This window comes from Pseudopipra pipra, chromosome 9 (assembly GCF_036250125.1).
Source record: "Pseudopipra pipra isolate bDixPip1 chromosome 9, bDixPip1.hap1, whole genome shotgun sequence".
NCBI lineage: Eukaryota > Metazoa > Chordata > Aves > Passeriformes > Pipridae > Pseudopipra > Pseudopipra pipra.
The window spans coordinates 7,744,677-7,764,608 of record NC_087557.1 but is presented as its reverse complement, the minus strand read 5'-3'; the positions used below and the strand labels follow the sequence as shown (position 1 = coordinate 7,764,608).

Sequence of the window (19,932 nt, the reverse complement as noted above, 5' to 3'; positions counted from 1 at the left end):
GTTGCATTTCATCCACTCTCATTAGAGTAATAGAGACATGGAAAACCCTCTTGTCTGTTACCCAAGAGCAGCATAAGGTTGCTGGCAGATGTTCTGGAGAAGCATCCATTTCTCCAGCTCAAAGATTTTTTGAGTTCCTGGTCATGTCCTAGCCTTTAATCCTCACGGACCAAGAACCTCACAGGTATGTCTAAATTACAGTTACAGATAAGTATATTTAATGTGGAAAAAAAATTTACAAATCCAATGAAAACAAGTCTCTACCTCCAGCATCATCTATGGAAAACTCTTCTAAAAAATATGCCCTCCATGCAAATCTATTTAACAGCTTTCTTCACCTCCTCTTGATGGTTAATAACTGAATAGGATGCACACAGAGAATTCTGCTCAGCCCGTGGAGAGAAGCAGGGGCTGTTGTTACACTCACACTGAGAATAATGACCAGCTTATGCACAGGCTGCATGAAAATTATGCTCCACTTCAGAGCCTGTTTCAAACACTTTCAAAGAGTCCATTGTTCTGTTGACCTCCCTCAACACCACTTTCCTCAAACATTTTAATGAGACTAGGACATGACACAGAAAACTGGTAACATGTGGATAAGTAGGTATCTCTCCCCTATCTCTAATATTTAACATGCATTAAATTTTTATTTGTGTTTTAAAGATAAGGGCCCTTTATCTGTACATTGAGAGATGACGTCCAATTCCACCATATGCTTCTGAAAAGTCATTTCAATTTTTGGCCCTGAATCACAACCTTAATTCCTCATGATCAGTTATAGAGATCTTGTGGATTTACCTGCTCACACAGAAGCATATCAATTATCTAAAGTCTTTCATATAAAATACATGCATCCACCATGTTGTTTGCTTCTGCCCCAACATGCTTCCTCTCCAAGGACCCAGCCTGTGAAGTGCCAGAAACTTAGCAATTCCATTTGTTGTTTTACACACTATTTCTTTGAAAATACAGAGGTTAAACAATCTCTGTTAAAAAAATAAATAAAATTACAGAGGTCATACCAACTCAAAAGATTTTGAGTGCAACAACAGCACAATCCTTAGATTAATTAAGGCCCAAAAATCTGATACTGACCACAAACTGATGAAAAACACTGTTGACCTTAGAGGTGCTGAATCAGTCTTCAATTCTCAAAATAAGCCTGCTTGTACTGTGGCTTACATGGGGACTCCCTTTTTAGTTAGTCCTTTTCTGTTGGGACTATGAAATGTATTTAATTATTGACAATCTCATATGTTTACTCAGGGTACTTTACCTAGAGATTGTTGTAAAGCCTGGCAGTGCACACTGGAAACAGGGATGTTACTTCTGTCAGTTTTCAGGAAGAACATTATCACTGAACTCAGAAGCACTGAAAACTTCGGTGGAATTTCTTACCAGAGATAAAACTTACTAAGTTTGGATACACCCCAGAAATTTGCCTTTGAGTTTGCTACAAGTGAAGTCTCTCAGTGAAACCCTCCCTAACTATGCTGATCAATGAGGTGTAACCCCAAACTGTCTGGGAAGGCTATCAGCTCAATACCTGCAAGAGCTGATGTATCCACCTGTTTAGTAAGAGAGAGAAATGCCAACACTAGTTCTGGCTGCTTATGAGTGCAGGTGATCAATGACAAATTCCATTACTAGCAGCAAAAACAAAAGATAAAAGAAACTTCTGAGCTTCAGCAGTCCTGAATGCTAAAAGAAAGCAGAAGTTGAAAACAGGAGAGCTTTCCAGCAATTAGGAAAAACAACAAAATCATTTCTACAAGGGCCTGCTGCAGTGCTGTGCAGATCTGGTTCACTTGCACACAAGTTTACAGCCTCCCTGAATCACAGCTCATGACCACTCAGGGCTCTCAGAACTCAGAGGAAATCACCCCAACAACTCCACAGGCTATCATGCTATTACTTTTTTTCATACTCAAGTCATGAAAACTTGAGTAAAACCAGCATCACCATCGCCATTATTGCAATGGATAAACCAATTCCATTTGCAACTGCACACAGTCAATACAGGGCAAGCCTTCAGCTTGGAAGAGGATACAGTTCAGTTCCCCCATATAACAGCCAGGTTTATCAGACACTTGTGGAAAAAGCAACTTCTCCCTCTCCTGACACAGGTGCAGATAACTAGATTCCCTGCTATACAGGGGATTATCATCGGAAGTGAAGGCTTCAGAAAGTCATGCTGCACAATTTGCAACATAAACCCCTGGGTAACTCGATAGTAGCAAGAGCTACCACCACTAAGTCACTTGTTTCCAAAACATCATCAAGCCAGGCAAATAGGAAGTGCCACAGGTATTAAAAAAAAAAAATCTTTCTGAGGAAGATGCCCTGTTATAAACAATTCCAGGTCCAGAATAATGAAATCATGCCTTCATAATAAAAATTCAATAAATAAGTCCGTTCTTCCTACGAGAAAGTAAGTCTGCCAATTAAGCAAAAACCCTGTTACAGAGAAGAACTGCCAGCAGCACAAGTTATTTTAGCTGACATTACTTCAGAAAAAGCCCACCATTCACCATCTGTTCTGGCACAAATTCTGAATGCTAAGAAAGTTTCCAACATCACTGATGAAAAGAAAGCAGTCAAGATGAAGAAGTTTTTGTTTTGCTGTTAAAAAGAACAAGCATCTAGGACAACTCACATTGCAGGAAGAACAAACACAAAACAGAAGTTTTGCACATTTCATAAAAATCATTATGGAGAATTCCAATAAGGCAGAGTGCAACTGGAAGACATGTATGGAATGTAACAGGAAACAAATAAAGGTTCTTACAAATTTTATATGAGAAGCAGGTGGGCAACTCCAAATTTAGCTCAGGTAAGAAGCATAAGTTTTAAGGGAATATGACTGCTCTCCAGAAAGACAATGGAAGCAAGCACCATAGAAGAAACAGAGAACCTACCCATGTCAAGGAGAACAATGGTTTTAAAAATGAACCTTTCAAATTTCACCATTCCTCTGGAAATCAGAGGGCTAAAGTTTAAAGACAGACTCTAACCAAGAGCTACCTAATGTTTCAATTCCTTTGGAAAGTTTGATGAGTTCATACAAGGATTATACCAATACTATGAGACAGCAGATGACATCTTACAGGTAGAATGAATTCCAGTGTTATCCTCCATATTCCTATAATTTAGCCACTGAGTATAATGTACTTTTCCATTAAACACCTAGGGGAAGAAACTACTTTCCCATTTCCTCTCTAGTTTGTCTAGCATAAAAAAATATGTACAAACCAAAAAAAAAAAACCCCTGAGTAAAAGCAAAATATGAAGTTTGTTATCTGGCAGGAGATTAACTATTCTACATAAAAATGTGATCTCAGATTATAGGTTAGAACTATGTGGTCCAATACTATGACAAAGTTTGGACAAAAACAAATGAACATAATTAACAGATTTATTTCTCCCCTATCTGAAACACAAAACCAGTATGTCACTGCAATTTATGAATGAGCTAAACGTTAAGGGCACCTTTTTAACAGTCTGTAAAATAAGGCTCCATAAATCCCTTACAATTCCTTTCTTAAACAAAAGCTTAATGACAGATGGAGTTTTAATATTTCTCATGACACCAGATGATGCTTTCTGTGCAATCATGCAATACCTCTTAAACAGTTATTTCAAAAAATTCCAGTTTATGTTAAAAAAAGGTTTACTAGTTATTTAATATCCATTTTATTTCCTTTCTAAATGAAGAAACCAACAAGGACAGCTTAATAACAACCTTAAAAGTCTAGGTGGTAAGCTCAGTACGTGAGGTAGTATTCCTAGAACAAAAAACCTTAACTACGTTTTATGACCTTAAAAACCCCAGATAATTTTTAGAGTTACTGTGCATCCCTTCACTTCTACAGATTTTACACAGATAAGCTTAAAACATTTCTATTTTACTATAATCCTGCTTTTTTCTTCTTTCTTTCTTTTTCCTCCCCACAGGACAATTTAAACAGAACCTACTTAATAAGCCATTTCAAGTCACTACCACTTGAAAGTTATCTTATACCACAGAAACCTGGGTTTGGTGTAACAGCACTGTTTGATCCCTCATAAAGCAGCCCAAAATTCATGCAAAGTTCAAGAGCAAATCTTCAGACACAAAAGATTAATAGGTAATATTTTTTCTTCACCCAATCAATTTCTGAATTCATTTAGAAAGAACCCTGTTTATAACTAAGTAGATTCCTCCCTTAGATACTCCCTCCCTTTTTTTTTTTTTTTTAAGTATGCTAGAGTCTAGAGGAAGTTGGGAATGAAATATCTGGGAAAGAAGTTTTATCAAACAAGAAAAAACTCTGAATGTTTTTAAGAAATTTACACACAAGATACTATTTGATGTTCAAATTAGGAGTGCAAACTAGAAGTAGTGCATGGATTTAGGAGAGTGTTTAGTGCTGTCTATTCATCAGATTTATGTAGGTATGCAGATGGCAAAAACCTTAATGAGGGCACTACATCAGTTTTGTAGCATCTGTCCTACTTACCAGCAGATCAAAAAAGGATTTATTTGAAAGCATTCAACTCACTTCCACAAAAGCAGACAAATACTGGCCAAAAAAAGGGAGAATCTGAGGGTCTTTCTTTCTCATCTGTGTCTGTTACAATTCCCACCGACAGCATTGTACAGTCATACAAAAGAAATCCACCTCACTAGACTACAAAGCTTCAACAGTAATGCCAAGGTCAAATTCTTCCACCACCAAACAAATTTATTTTATTAAATACAGAATAGGAAACAGAGCAATGTTCCAAAACCTAGTTTTATTACTTCAGTTTAGTGAGTGTAGTTTTATCACTTATGATTATGAACTATGTCCTTCCCAGACACACCTAAGGTGAGCAAAACTCTGGGTATGTCAAGTAGAGCAGAAAAAGGCTGCACCTCCACAAGAAGAATCTGCCAGCCAAGCCATCCCAGCACACTTTTACTGCAAACAAATCCCTAAGTCCTCTAAAACACGTAGATCACACAAAACATTTTACCTTTTCATGGAGAATAACTTCCACCAATTCTCTTACTCAACCTAAGTGACCTTCTAGAGACTAGGCCAGGCTGACAAGATATCTGTATCTCTAAACATATATCAATAGGTACACTATCACTTTATAAAACAAAGTAAAGACTTCCAGCTTACCGTTACAGACTTCAGCGTCATTCCGTGGTAAGTGCCCATAGTGTCAATCTTGAAGCCTTCCGTTTCTGCAAAGGAAAAAAAGTCTTCTGTAAGTCATTGTGAACACAGGAGTGTCATGTCTAAATGGACAACACTGGAAATACCCCTGAAGTTGGTTTTTCAAAGAAAGAATCTTGCTGTTGGTAGTGGTTTAGGTTCTGATCACAATACAAAACCTGCTTAGTCATTAAGAAATATGCTTTCTTTAGATAGAGGTCCATTTGATATTTCTGCTTTCTGTAACCAGAATAAGCTTTTCCTGCTGCACAGAATAATTTAAACCACTTCAGAGAAAGGATATAGACTTAAATCTTTGTGAGAATGTTACAACTTGCATGTGGTCATATGATACAGAGGATAGAATCTGCATGAATTCACACTACCAGACTAAAGGTTATTAAAAAGGTTCTTTGTTTGGTGGGAGTCTGTGTTTGTTTTGGGGTTTTTTTAGGAGTTTTAATTAGATTGAATTTTTGCTAAGTGCCAGAAGTCTGCAAGTGCTCAGTGACTAAACCTGCTGCCACTAGCCTGTTTGCTTTTGAATACTCCTTCTCTGACCCCCTATTCTCAGCACTCTAAGATCCAAGTATAGGCTCCTGAATACTGCCACCAGAACTTGTAAGAAAACCTTTTTCCTTTTGTAAATTCCCTAGCCTCATGCATCTACTGTCAACTGATCCCATCAACCAACCACCCAATTAATTCCTTCTTAAAATGGCATGATAATCACTGATCAAACCATGGTAAGCAGGCATTTGTCTATACCTAATTTTGAGCTATTTCAACTAGACTTGGGTAAAAGGTACTGTGCAGAAACAGCTATTTGGAACTGGTACATTTTTGTTATAAAACCTGCATAAAATGTATCAGCACAAAAATATAAGAGACAAAAAAAAATAATGAAGAATCAAAGCAATGCTTCTATCTGAACCAACAAAAAGTCCAAGAAAAATATTTGATTTTCAAAACTGTAAGAGCTTCTTGCTCTCATCATGAGTAAATTAACTTGAATTGAAACCCAGACAACCTTGAAAACAATGCAGATGCTCTGGGAAGCATCTGTGGTTGCTCATCCTTTCTTCCTTAGATGAGGAAGATTATCAGAGACTTGTAGGAAATGAGGCAGAAAAGATTCCCAGATTTAATAACTCTCCAGTGTCTAGAAAAAGACACTTAAGAGTTGAAAATTGATCATACTCCTCTCACCACAGGGATAGTCATCTACTTTCTGAACACTGGTTTGGGTTTTACTTTTTCCACTCATTCCCTCCATTGTGCTACCAGACCTGCCACCAACTACCAAGTGGAGATGCCCAGTGTTTGTGACAGTGTTTTGTTTTCTATGGTCACCTCAGCTCCAGCCCTGCTTCATCTGCCCCTTCTGCTAGATTTAACATTTCTGAACTACACAGAGTTGATTCTGAGACGGTAAAAATGCAGGTACAGCCACACAAAAATCCAGCCTTTCCTACTAAAAAAAAGGGAAAAAAAGAAGAAAAAAAGCAGCCTAGCCTCCCCATATAAATTGATACTGCCTTACCACCTTTCCCCTGAACCCCAGGCTGTAACTATGCCTTGAGTCCTAACTCAGAGGTCACACAGCTGAACTTGAGCTAAAGATGGTCAGATGCAACTGCACTAACACTTCCATGGGTAACAGTGTTTAACAGTTTTCTCTTTGACTATATGGGTCACTGTTTCTGGGCAAGGAGCATATTAATATTTCAGGTGATGCCTGGAACCTTGTAGAACACTTGGTAGAGCTCCCTAGGTTTAAGAAATGCTTTTGCTGACCTGGAGTGACATAAATCAGAGGTGTATCATGTGGGCTGACAGTCGTTTCTGAATTTCAGAAGGTCACCAACAGAGGAACCTTTCCACTTTCCAGATTGACCTATTATGGGTTCCTCGTGCCTGTGACATGCAGAATTTCCAACTATTTCAGTGAGATGTTCTTTCCAAAGAATAGACACAACTGTTAACAAGGCCAGCACAGCAGCATCCCCCATTGTGCCTGGCCTGCCATGGCTTCTTTCCTCTCAGCACAAATCCTGGCTCTATAATTATTTCTACATGTTTGTTCCCTGTCTCCATCAGCATTGCAAAGGGAATAAAGGCCCACAGAGCCAGCAGCACAGTCAGAAAGTAAATCAAAGGGGAGAGAGGCACCTGGCAGAGAACAAGCCTCTGCTCTATTGCCACTGGTTTCATCTTTTGCAAAAATCTTTCCAAGTCTCTCATAAAATCTGTCCTAGTTTATTTAATGAGCCACAAGAGCCACAAACCACAGCTCTGGATCTCACCAGCTTCCTGCTCCTGGCCTTGTGCTGACCCTTCCTCCTAGCAGGAGAAGTAAACAGCTAGGATGAAGAGCCCCTTGTTGCCTCAAGCATCTGAGAGGGCTCTCCAGCCTGCTGGATGTTTCCAGCATCTACACAGGGCCTCCAGTGCTATACAGCAGCTACTCAGGTAGTAAATAAAATAGTTCTGACAATTTGCAAATCATGGCATAGCAGTTTTCCTTATTAATGCAAATCTAAGAGATGTTAAATGCTCAAAGCAGAATGTAGGTACCCACTTTACATTCCAACAGTTACTGCAGCCACTACCAGACCTGCTGCAGAGCTCAGGGTCTGCTCTCCGCAGTAGGGTGGGACCAGTAGAAAAAGCCACCTCCCAAACTGCCCACTGACTCTCAAATGTGCTGCCTCTAACTATCAAGCAACTGGTGAATCAGAGTTAAGCATTGCCAGCTTCCAGGTAGCCACAGCAGCCCTCCCTGAAGTGGCAGTAGCACGGACACTTTTCTCAGAATGGAGCTTTTTCAACCCGATCCTCTCACATACACCACGTGATATTCTGTCAGCCACTCACTTCTCTTACACAAATAAACACTGCTACAAGTGACAGCCCTGCCACTTGCACTTTTGTGCCATTTTGTAGAGTCTCAACAGTTTGTACACTTGGCCACAACCAACAGCACCTTCAGCTCCACTCACTGTGCACACTCTGTGCAAATCAGGAAACAAATGCTTCCAAGTCAGGGACTCCACAGCTACAGCTTCATTTCCACTTCAAAAATTGCTAAAGGTGTTAGCTAGGTTAATGTTGTAAAAGATATTCAAGAACCAGGCTAGAAAGCAGAGAGGCACTTCTTCCAGAGCATTCTCCAAGGACAGTGGCTGACCCTGATGCAGCTGCTCAAAGGCAGAGCTGGGATACAAGAGGAACCACAGGCTACAGCAGAGAGGAGCAGAATAGAGAGCGACCTGGAGCACCAGGGGATGTGACCCAGCATACATCAGCATAAATGATCTACCATAACCTCTGACTAAGAACACAAAAGCAATACTTCTCCTCCTCTCCCTCCCAAACCAGCTCCAACCTGTGCTGCTGAGTCATGCACCAGCACTGAGATGAAAAGTTCGTGCTTGGCCAAGAATTAGCTTATAACTCCAGCTTCAAAATCCCAGCTTCACTGGTGGTAGTAGAAGCAGCAGTTAAAATGATAAGCCATCTATTAAGAAAAGGCTACTTAAGAAGAAAAGAGCCTTTTAAATAAAAGTAGTGCGATGGCAAGACTTTGGACCCTTATTTTTAAACTTGGAATTAGATGCAGAACAACTGTTAAAAAACTCACTTGAGAGTCTTCAATACATTGGAATTTTTCAATAAAATTGCTACAAAGTTAACATACACATTTCCCTTAGGCGAAAAGCAGGCCATAATAAAGACTTCAACTGCAGGTCTAACACTAAGGAGAAAAGAACGCAAGCAAAGCCCAACAATAATTTCATCATGAAAATCACTGTACTGCAACTTCATCACTCTATTGCAACTTTTTCAGTTTGCCAAATATAATCGGTTTTAGAAACATGCATTGTTAAAAACACCAACATCAACAGATGCCTTAAAAACTACATTGAGAAACTAAACATAATAACTAGTACTGAATAAACAACCCTAATGCTTCAAAAACATTAGCTATCACTAGGGTTTTCTTTTCTTCTCCAGTCATTGCATGTATTATGGTCACAGTCCCACAGTTCAATGACCCAAAGACTGGTAAAAGAACCACACACATTTCTAGTGTGGTTCCTCACTAATTACCTTTCTAGCATCACTATGTATCAATCTGAGTGACTCTTCTTATTTAAAATAATTAGACCTGGAAATGAAGATATGTACCCTAATGTATCAGCTTTTTGGACTGATTATATTCTCCATCACCATTTGGGCACATGTTCCATTTCCTTGCATATAAGCGTTAATGGTCAGAGTGTCTTCTATTTGCTTAAAGCTCACTGCTCTACATCCATCCAGGTCACTCTGCACTTGGATTCTGCACCTGCTGCAGCCCTAGTCATCCAATCCAGGCATAAACTTGAGCTCTGATGCATTACCAAAACAATAATAGCTTTAAAAAGACACATTAACCTGAATTTCTGGAAGGAAGTCAAGGCAAACAGAAACAGAACAAAGCAGCATGTCTCTTAAAACACTGAAGAGCTCAAGTTAAAGACTTGGTTTGAATTGTGGATGAATAAGATTGAATAACCACTTCTTTTTTCAGCTGTATACTCTTCAAACCCCAGATAGCAACAGCTCTGCAGACTGTCTGGAAATGATTCACTACCCCACTTCACAGCCCCGGTAATTTAATCCTTGACACCAAATTTAATTCTGCGTAAGAGTTTACCGAGCACTCCTTTCCAGAACTGTATCCTAACAAGTAAAAGTTTCACATCTGAATTTCCAAGCTACATTAATTACTTTACGAATTCTCTGTACAGTTCATATATAACACCTCTGTAATAATCTTACAAGTAATTAACACCAACATCTTACATTTCTCACGGTACTGTTAAAAGCAATTACAGTATGAATCCACGAGTGTTTTCCAGCACCGAATGTACAGGACTGAAAGTTATCAAACTACTTGGTCACACCAAGCCAGAAAATAGAGATAGACCACAATCTTTTTCCAAATGGGAATCTCTTGCACATATTCTCTGCTAGGAAAGAAAAAGCAGAATTCTATAGTCTTAAAAGAGAATGCAATAAATGAAAGTCTAACAAGGCAGTCAAGCTTTAGAACTCTGTCTCTCCTGCTACCAGTTCTGTTCTCCTTGTGTAAATGGAAATCACATAATTTAAAAGAAAATAACTTATAATGAGAAATACTTTATAAAGAAACTTTCTTAACAATGCACAGGAAAGAGAAAGAAAATGTTACAGTCCAGAGTCACTGCAAATCTAATACCTTGACAATCCTCTGTTGCCTCGGCGTAACACTTAGGACTGATTGAAAGCCAGGCAAACTTCTGAAAACGACAGCTATGTCTGAAAATCCAACAGTGACAAGAATAATTCAAACATAAAATGACAATAGCAGGAAGTCAACAGCAGCTTTCCTGAAGGAAACTTGGATGTGGTCAACAATATTCTTTTCACCATTATGGACTGGAATCACACAGCTGCACAGCCAGACTCTCACATTTACACTAAATAGGACTGAATGTTGGTGGAGGTTTTTGTGGTTTCAGATTTTTTTGTTTGTTTGTTTTGAAGGGGTAGTAACAATTGGCTTCTGCCGTGTTGAAACCTTGAGAACAGCAGTATCAGGCAAACAAGAAGAACGCTCCTGGAACAAGACTTAAAGGTCTAAACTTGGAGCAGCACAGAGAAACTTGACTTTGCACCTATACTGAGAGATGCACTCAAAGGGTCACAAAAATGTTAAACCTTCAGAATTAGCATCTATTGCAGACTTTGAAATTACAGGACAAACAAGCACAGGAAAAGGATCATCTCAGGTAAAGCCACCCAAAAAAGTGGGGGAAAAACAAGGTTCTAACATCCAAAACAGTTTAGTACCTACAACACCCTATAGAACAATCACATCAGCTCAAGGTTTCTGTGTACCCCAGTGAGCTGCAAGCCATATACATCAATAAACATGTATTTAAATATCCAACATTGAGGCATAAGGAGAGGACACGAGACACCTTCCTAAGCATTAAATGACATTTGGGCACAGGATTTTTGAATCCTGAAAAATCATTTAAAAATTAGGTTGCTCAAGATGGTATGACAGACTGTACTTGGAACAAGATGGTCTGTTGCATGAATAAGATACCACTAGCAAAGACACACATTAATAAATGACATTATTAAAGTGTAAAAAAAAAGCTCAAGGGAGTAATGTGAAGGAAATGAATAAAACTACAAAGGTAAAAGCAGAGAAGTTTTAGCACAGGACAGAGCTCTGCATTGCTGAAGAGAAGATGCCATCTCTGACTGCCATCATGAAAGGAGCAAAACCAACGGGAAGGAAACAGCAGTCAAGGACAGTAATTGCAAGGAGTTCATCTCCTCACCTCAAAACCACTTGAGCAGTTGGGCATGATGGATGCACTGCCAAGTAACATGTTCTTCCACTGTGGAGGTATCTAGGACGTACAAGTCCTACTGCAAATGACATTCTAACGCATTTCCTGTGGCACATCACAGAGCTTGAGGAATGTCAAAGCAAAGATTTCTCTGTCCTGCCGAATCAAAGCTGCAGTAACAAGACACCCATTTGAGAGGGGACTAACAACTCCTGACTCAGGGCTGCCTAAGCAGTTCCACTGACTGCATGTGGAACTGATTGTGTGCTCTTCAAGAACAGCACAATTACCTCCCTCCTCACATTTACTATTAAAGCAATCTAAACCATTCTGGCAGCAAAGCCTGTCCCATCTGGCATGAAAATTTTAACTAAGTCAACGAGAGAGGCATCCTGATACACCACATCAGAAATAATGATCCATCACAAGAAGCAGAGAAATTTGGCTGCAACTCAGCAGTTTACTTAATACATGTTAAAATTTCTAAATTTACTCTCTTAGCTCTACAAGCTTTGAATTGCTTATGCTAAGAACAAGACTGATAATGGAAAAGTTCTGTATGAAACCAAGCACATAGTCAAAGAAAAAGCAGTTCACCTCTTTGCTGCCTAAACTAAATCCTCATGAATACTGTAGTATTATATGAAACTGCAGATAGACAATAAGCCACAATCCTGATGCAACCAGGAGAGGAGTCCTGTGAATCCTTTCTATGGTTTCAGTACCTCTGAGGAAAGAGCAAACAGGTAAGACACAAAGACAGAAGCTTAGAGACATTGCCTCTTTTGGCTTTGTTTCAGTTTTTAGCCAAAACCACCACTATGCCCATTGTTACATGCATCACACAATCCTGCCTTCCAAAATTCCTAGCCAACCACATGTACAGTCATAGAGGGCAAGACGTGGAAACCCTCCAGAAGGACAGAAATCTGTCAGGTTCGACTTCATCTTAGGTGTTACCCATCATTACTAACAAATGTGGATACAATGACAAAGACTGCAAGTTATTACACCTTCAACTTAAATAATCACCTTTCTTTTCCTTCAGACTTCTTTCCCAAAAGCCCCAATACTGCAACCTTTCCATAAACATGTATAATTCCAAGTTCTTACTAGAATTACTATAAAAAAAAAATAGTGTTTAGAAACAAAAAATGCCTTACTTTATTTTTATTGATCACTATTTCTGGTTGTAATCTCCTTTCTGCACTGAAAACTTGGGAGCCACAACTTCATTTTGAGGGGAATTAAATTAAAAATCCCGTAGGGAACAAATTCATCATGCAAGTGATGTGCATCGTTCAGTTTTAAGCAAATGACAGTACCCTGCTGAACAGCATAAGAAAACATTAATGCCTAATTATGGCTTTTGAATATCACCTGCACTCTGAGTTCCAGTTAGACTAAAATTTTAAAGTTACAGTTCTACAAGAGAATACCCTAGAAGTAAGTCAGATCTTTGCTATTTCTAAAGTTAAGTTGTAGCTGAGGAAGATACCTCCAATATCTCTAGGTCCTTTCCTAAGAAATCCAGATGTTAATGACTAATTCTACATAAACTTCCATAGATGATGTATCAATACCTTCCCTAAATTAATCTCATGATTGAAATACATTCTTTCCACCACCCACTTGTATTTCCAGTGCTAGGCTACACTAGCTAACTTGGTATTACTCCACTGCTATTTTTAAACTACAGATTTCTTTAAATACACCCAGAAAACTGAAATACAAAATTAACTCCATATGTGACTAAACCAAATACAACAAACTAGGAAGTTAAGGCACATAAACCTGTCCTAGAATGAAGAGCATGATAATGACAATTACCCAGGTAGAACATGACCATTTCAGGCATTTCATAACCACATCACAAAAGAACCTTTCAAATGGAACAAGACCCTTTAAACTGACCTGAACTGCAGTCCAGTCAAGTCCACTTCAGCACTGACAGAATCCCCAACACCACATTCTCAGAATCACATAACATTGAAATGGATTTTTCAACATGATTAATTACAGACAGAAACATTTTTTCTCCATCAATCATCTAATGTCTTCTTTGATTTCTGCTCAGAAATTTCTACTCTGAACTCATACCAGTGAGCTGCTTGACAAACTCTTCTGGGTTCTTCTTTCCTGCCATACAAAACCTGTTATTTTCTGTTCCCTCTTGAACTGCACACATGCAGTAAAAGCAAAAAATACACCCACCTGTTTAGTACAGACGTTGTCTGCATGGGTTGTTTACTAGAACCATGTAATTTGTCATCTAGGACACAGACCATTCCTTTACCTAAGCTTCTTTTTGTAAAAGAGTCCACAATGTTGGTACATTTGAACTGTTACACTTGCACATTAATTTCTTTCTCTACCTTTTATTTCATACTGTCCAGTTTAGATATATACTACTTTTAACTCTTAATAGGAAATGTTAGTAAAAGGGAAACTACTTGGCAAATACATGAGCTTTGAAGACTTAAATTATTAACAGAAGCAAACTGAATAAATACTAGTAAAATTATTCATGGAAGGTTTGGTTTGGTTTTATATTTTTTTGTTCCTTTCTTTCCCAAATTCCCTTGGCTTTCGTTATAACAATTAACTCCTCATGGAAGTTAGTTTAGATTATTTTTCAATGCTGAAAAAGCTAGCAAACATCCTGCTTTGGCTTTTTTTCTCCATCCTGCCATGCAATTGTCAATGAGCAGTAAGTAGTAAGTACAATCACTGCACTGAAATATAAGTACACCGAGGCCAACAGGGCCAAGGACTTCAAAAGGATATAACAGAATATATGACCAAGTTTTCCATAGTAGTTTCATACACAAAAAACCACCCCCATAAACATAGATGTATTCACATGTAGAAATAATTTCTAATAAACAATACTTATAGACTTTATTACTTGAAAAAACTACCTTTAGGCCTAGTTAGAGCTGGTTTTTGTCTTTTCTGAGGTTTGCGAAGCAGAGAAAATCCCCTAATCTGAACTTCATGACTCATCATTTTTGGTTCTCTTTTTTTTTTTTCCTGAAAGAAGCATTGCAATCAACTTACCCTCTTTGCCTTTAAATCTTTCCTGATCGTATCTGTTGTAGGCAGCCGGAATAGGTTGCTTATTTCGTAAAGTGGGATCCTAAAATAGATTAAATAAAGATTTGTAAAACACACTAAAAGGTATTTGATGGTTTGTGAACTTCATAAAGTACTAATTAGAACTACTCGATTGTATAAAATCAGTTCACTTTTGTAGGTGTTTCAATGCATTTGAAAACTTCTGATGTTTCCCTTCAGCATCCACTTACAATCTTACAGAAACAAGAGTTTAGAAGCACGTACTGAATGCAATGAGAACAACCTGAAGCAAAACTAAAGTAGCAGTAACCAACTACATTAGCTAAAATCTGTAAGTTTAATGAAATCACTGAGTTCTTGTTATATTTAAAAAATTAGCGGGGTGGGGTGGGGAATCAACCAACAATTCATGATTAAGGCTTCAGCCACACAAAATTTTCCATTTCAGCTTGATTAAGCTAAAATTTTGCTAAATAAAATAAATAAAAACAAATTTTGAGGAAAAAAGGCATTCTGTGGAAAAAAGTTTTAAAAAGCGCCAATCTGGAGGCACATTCAATACCAATTCAGTCTTTTTTGTGGACAGCTTAGTTACATATTCACAACTATTCTGAAAGGGACATTTGAATAATGCCATGCACAACTTAAGAAATTCAACACAAAGCAAATATTTAAATGTTGGAATTTAGTTCTTTGTTAAATGCAGTAGCAGCAAAACCAAAACCAAATATGATTAAACAGCTTTTTGAACTCAGCCACTGAGTTCAAGAATATATTAGGTTTAACAGAACACAATAGTAAACACCACAATACTAAACAAATCCTGTCTAATACCTAGATAGACTTAAACAACAAAGCTCTAAGTCTGTCCTCCTGATTTATTACAGGCAAAAGAAAGCTGGTTTGAGCTGTTCCCACTTATGAGTCATGCTCCAGATTCTTAAACAGTTGCTACCCTATCTGTCAGAAAAGCAGCAAAACATTTCGTTTGAAATGGCAGTGCTCTCATCTAATACATTTTTTGCACATCATGCAGGATGTCACTAGTGTTTGATAGCTGCAGAAGCTGGCACTAGCACTGTAATCTCTCAGTAACAAGAGCATAATGAAGAAATTAAACTCATAGATTCAACTCTTCAAATACCAATAAATGCAACTTAAATCAAAGAATAACTATGAAGTCATGCTTGAAAAATGCGCATTCACTGGAAATAAACCCAAACAAATTGTGTATCTAGTAATGAGAAGACACTGTACTCTCACTTTTGGTGTCACAGCCCCCACGTTCATCAAAGCACTGCTCTTACCGTTGGGGCTGTGTTGGGTGCAGGTCTTTGCTCAGGTGCTCGGCCTTCTTCTCTGGCTTTAACTGATTGAAGAATCGCGAAAATATTCTTGGCAAAGTTCTGAAAAACATTTTACATACTCATGAACCTTCCTGACCATCCACATTTCACAGAATAGCAACACCAGTAGAACACACCATTATGTTTCACGAAAAAAAACAAAACTAGTCCACCAATTTTCTAAATAGATGTTTTCTGATTAGTCCTGTGTGAGGGGATCGAAGCATTAACACAGTTTTAAGGCATCATTGCTATCCCCTATTCTTTAAGGCCCAAACCTGCTAAATCTAACCACCCTTATTACACCACAAGGTAAACCAAATTCTTCACAAAGCACTTGACATCTCCTTCTCCCCTCTTCCCTACTGTGCCCTTACACTCCCTTTGGAAATCTTCATGCTGAAGCAAGAAGGAAGAATGTTCACTCAGGATTTTCAGGACAAGCCTCATCTCTGAAGCCCAGGTATGAATCCACTAATGAGAGTCTCGGCCTCCCGACAGAGTGCCTTGGGCACAGCCCGTCCCTCGGACTGACCCTGCGTCACAAGAAGGTTTCCTCCACCCAAGGACGTGCAGCTACTCTCAGGGAAGACTCCTTAGGACCCTGGGGAGGCCCTCCCTGGTCCTGCATGGAGCAACTGAGGCAAGACAGCCACACAGCCACCTCCTGCACTTCCAGCAAGGCTCCTGAGCACAGCAGAACATGCTTCAACTGGTTGTTAATGGTTCACAGGCATGACCCCATCACATTGGGCTGCAGTTCTTTTAACATTCATCTTGAATTATGACTTCACTCCAATTGGCACCAAGTAATTTAAGCAGTAGAGCTTTTCATGTTACACTGCAAGAAGCAAGTACAGAAGCCACATTCCCAAGTCCTTGATTCAAGGTAATTCCAACACCTTCATGTAGTTCTGTCAGATAATCAAGTAGCTGAGGCACAAACAAACAAAAGATAACAAGGTTTTTAAAACATATTCCTCTTGATACTATTAGTAGAGCTACTTTATTCTACACAAAAATGCAAATGCTAATTTAACTTTTGAAAGGTATATGCTTTTATTACCACTCAATAGGCATTTTAAGCTATAGGGTTAGGTGTACACAATGTCTGTCACTAATGTCAATTTTCAGTCACAGTTCATCAGTAAAAGAAACCTTTTATCAATTAAGGAAAACAGCTTTTTTTCTTTCTTTTTTTACTTGTGCATTACAAGATAAAGTATTCATAAATGCTTACACTCTTCCAGAGCACTGTATACTAACAATGAAGTGGTGTTAATACCACCAGCCTTATGAAACAAACACAGGAATTACAAAACAAAGATTTCTGAGGTGAATTTCATAGAAATCATTTAGAGAGAGTTGTACTGCAAAGCTTCTCTAAGCCTGTTCACTTGACCTCAGTCAGCATGTTGTCAATCCACTCCAAGCCAGCAAGGCAGGAACTGGAAGACCACCAGAAGCGACTTATAAAGGCAAAGCCATTCCCTGAGCAAACCCAGCTCTTTTGACAAAGTCTGAAAGAACTCACACAAAACTCTATTTGAAGTTTTTTTCAGTCTGAAAAATCCTGGGAAAAAAACCCAACTTTGAAGAGCTGCGAGCCATGCACGTATCAATGATACAAAGATACTCAAAATCAGCTCCATTCTTCAGAAAATAAGTCTAAACTACACGCTTCTACTGGAAATTCAGAGATTTATCCCCAAGCGTGAACTGAGCAGCATATCCATCACAATTCCTGTCATTGCTGTGCTTAATCCCATACTGTCTCTAGGAAAAAATTAGCTACTCCATGTTCTCAAATGCACAAGGAGGAACTAATTAACAAGAGAAGGAATTTTCTAAGAGTGATTGTCAACCCAAAAGCCAAACTTCTCCCAGTAACAAGGGAGCTACAACCAGCTTTCACATCCATATTTCATTCATAAAACCTACAGTTAACATAGTCTAAAAGTGAGTTTAAATTTCAGATTATGAATTTTTCGAAAGGCCTTTCAGCATCTGGGATTTTAATATTCTGAAATGGCACGTCCTGGACCAAATTTTAAATTATTTCAGGTAAAAAACCCCCAGGATTTTCTCTCATCTGCTGAAAACAAGTCACTAATAAGCATGGAATTAGAAAAGGTTCCTGCTGATGTCTTTTTTTCCACAGCATGAAAATGCAAGTCCCCCAAGGCCACAACTAATGTCTGTTTGGAAGGGGAAAAAACCAGCAGTGTTTTAACAAGCACTCGAACGAACATCATCTTCGTGCTGTTCACTGGCGTGGTCAGGGATGTGGGATTACATTAATATGACAGAAAAAAGATTGAGCAGGATGTCCACTGCAGGTACCAACTGATTTGCAAAGCCCCACACAGCTGCAAGACTGCTAAGTTTTCATTGTTTATACCTTCAGAGGTCAGAATATGAACATCCCCCAGCTTCTGCCCTAGATTTAGTTAAACTTAATAATACATTTTCATTACCAAAAACTTCTGATCTGGGGGACAGAGTAGAAAAGAAGGAAAAAAACCCACAAAATCTAAAAAAACCAAAAACCACCCAAATATTTGTTTCTCTGCACTGTCTTAAGAAAACCTGAAAATGCTTTAAAAACAATCCTTAACAAAATCACTAGTATGTAAAATGATAATTCCATCAATTCTTGTTGTTAGCCAACAAGAGCATTGGTACTGCCATGAAAGCTCTCTGTCAATTCAATATCTACATCTAATTCATCACATTGCAGAGGAGATAAAATGTTTAAGCAGCTACCAAATCAGGTCTTTGCTACTGCCTTAAGTCAATCCTTAGCATAGCAGATTTTCTGTAGAAGGCCCACTCATGCACTAGATGTAAATTAGTAGCCAGATGCCAATCAGGAACAGCAGCTACAGTCAGATAAACAGCCCATCATCTGACAGAAAGGGAGTCACAGGTTCTTTAGGAAAACCTGCAACAGCATGTAAATTCTCAATATTTACTGGCACAGATGCTCTATCCCTTGCCAACATAGTGACTAACACACACCAAGTCAAGTTACTATCACTGGTGTTAATTTAACAGGCTGTTTGCAGAGAAATACCAGAGCCAGGGAGCTCAGCCTGCTCTGCCGAGGAAGGTTTAATGAAGTCTCATCACTAACTATATTTCTTTTGTAATAAAAATATTTCCATGTATATATATCAGGGTTTATTCTAAAAAATTGAAATCTTCATTCTGCAACTTATCTTTAATTTCTGTTACTATCCATAACCCCAATGCTTATTTACAAAGACTTCTAGTTACTACAGTCACTACATCATGCTAGCAAAAACAAATAATCTTTTTCTAATAATGATCATCAAGGATAAATATTGATTTCAGCTTCATAGAAAACAATTCTTGGCAAAAAAACTGAAGAAAAGTATATTTCATCTCAATCATCTGAACAAAAATAAAAGTTTAAATCTAAAACTAGAAGCATATACACAGTATGGTTTACAGGGCTTCGAACTTTCCTACAGCTAAATTGTACCCATTTTTTAATCAGATTTACATTTACACTGCAGAGAGAGAAGAGCCATAAAACCTCAAATAAACTCTTATTTGAGTTGACAATAAGGATTTCTTGTTGGGCATGCATCCCAGGAAGATCAAGAGCTCCAGAATGCTATAAACATTGTCCAAATCATAGTAGGGCTAGAGAAGGAAGATTTGAGGGCCTACCACACTTCTCTACACATTTGCTTGATATGCTCAGACATACTGCTAAATCCTTTGCAACCACTGACAGACTGAAAGGCATGATGCTCTACCAGAAAGGCAATATTCCCATCACACATTTTCAGTAATTCCTATGTACTGCATGGCATAAGAAATGGAAACAGTATTCAGATGGTCTCATAAAAGTACAGCAGAAATTAAAAAACTGTTCATAAGGAACACGAAATG

The 19,932-nt window shown here is 38.4% G+C and overlaps 1 protein-coding gene across 1 annotated transcript in view; it reads right to left on the bottom strand.

Annotated features, from left to right (window-relative positions):
- CDC73 (cell division cycle 73) overlaps positions 1-19,932 on the bottom strand; it is a 104,763-nt gene that overhangs the window by 65,229 nt on the left and 19,602 nt on the right. Inside the window, exons 8-10 of the mRNA XM_064664435.1 lie at positions 15,970-16,068; positions 14,645-14,723; positions 5,154-5,218 (exon numbers count right to left, since the gene is read on the bottom strand). Coding sequence (XP_064520505.1) covers positions 5,154-5,218; positions 14,645-14,723; positions 15,970-16,068 — 243 coding nt within the window. The remainder of the gene's footprint in view (positions 1-5,153; positions 5,219-14,644; positions 14,724-15,969; positions 16,069-19,932) is intronic.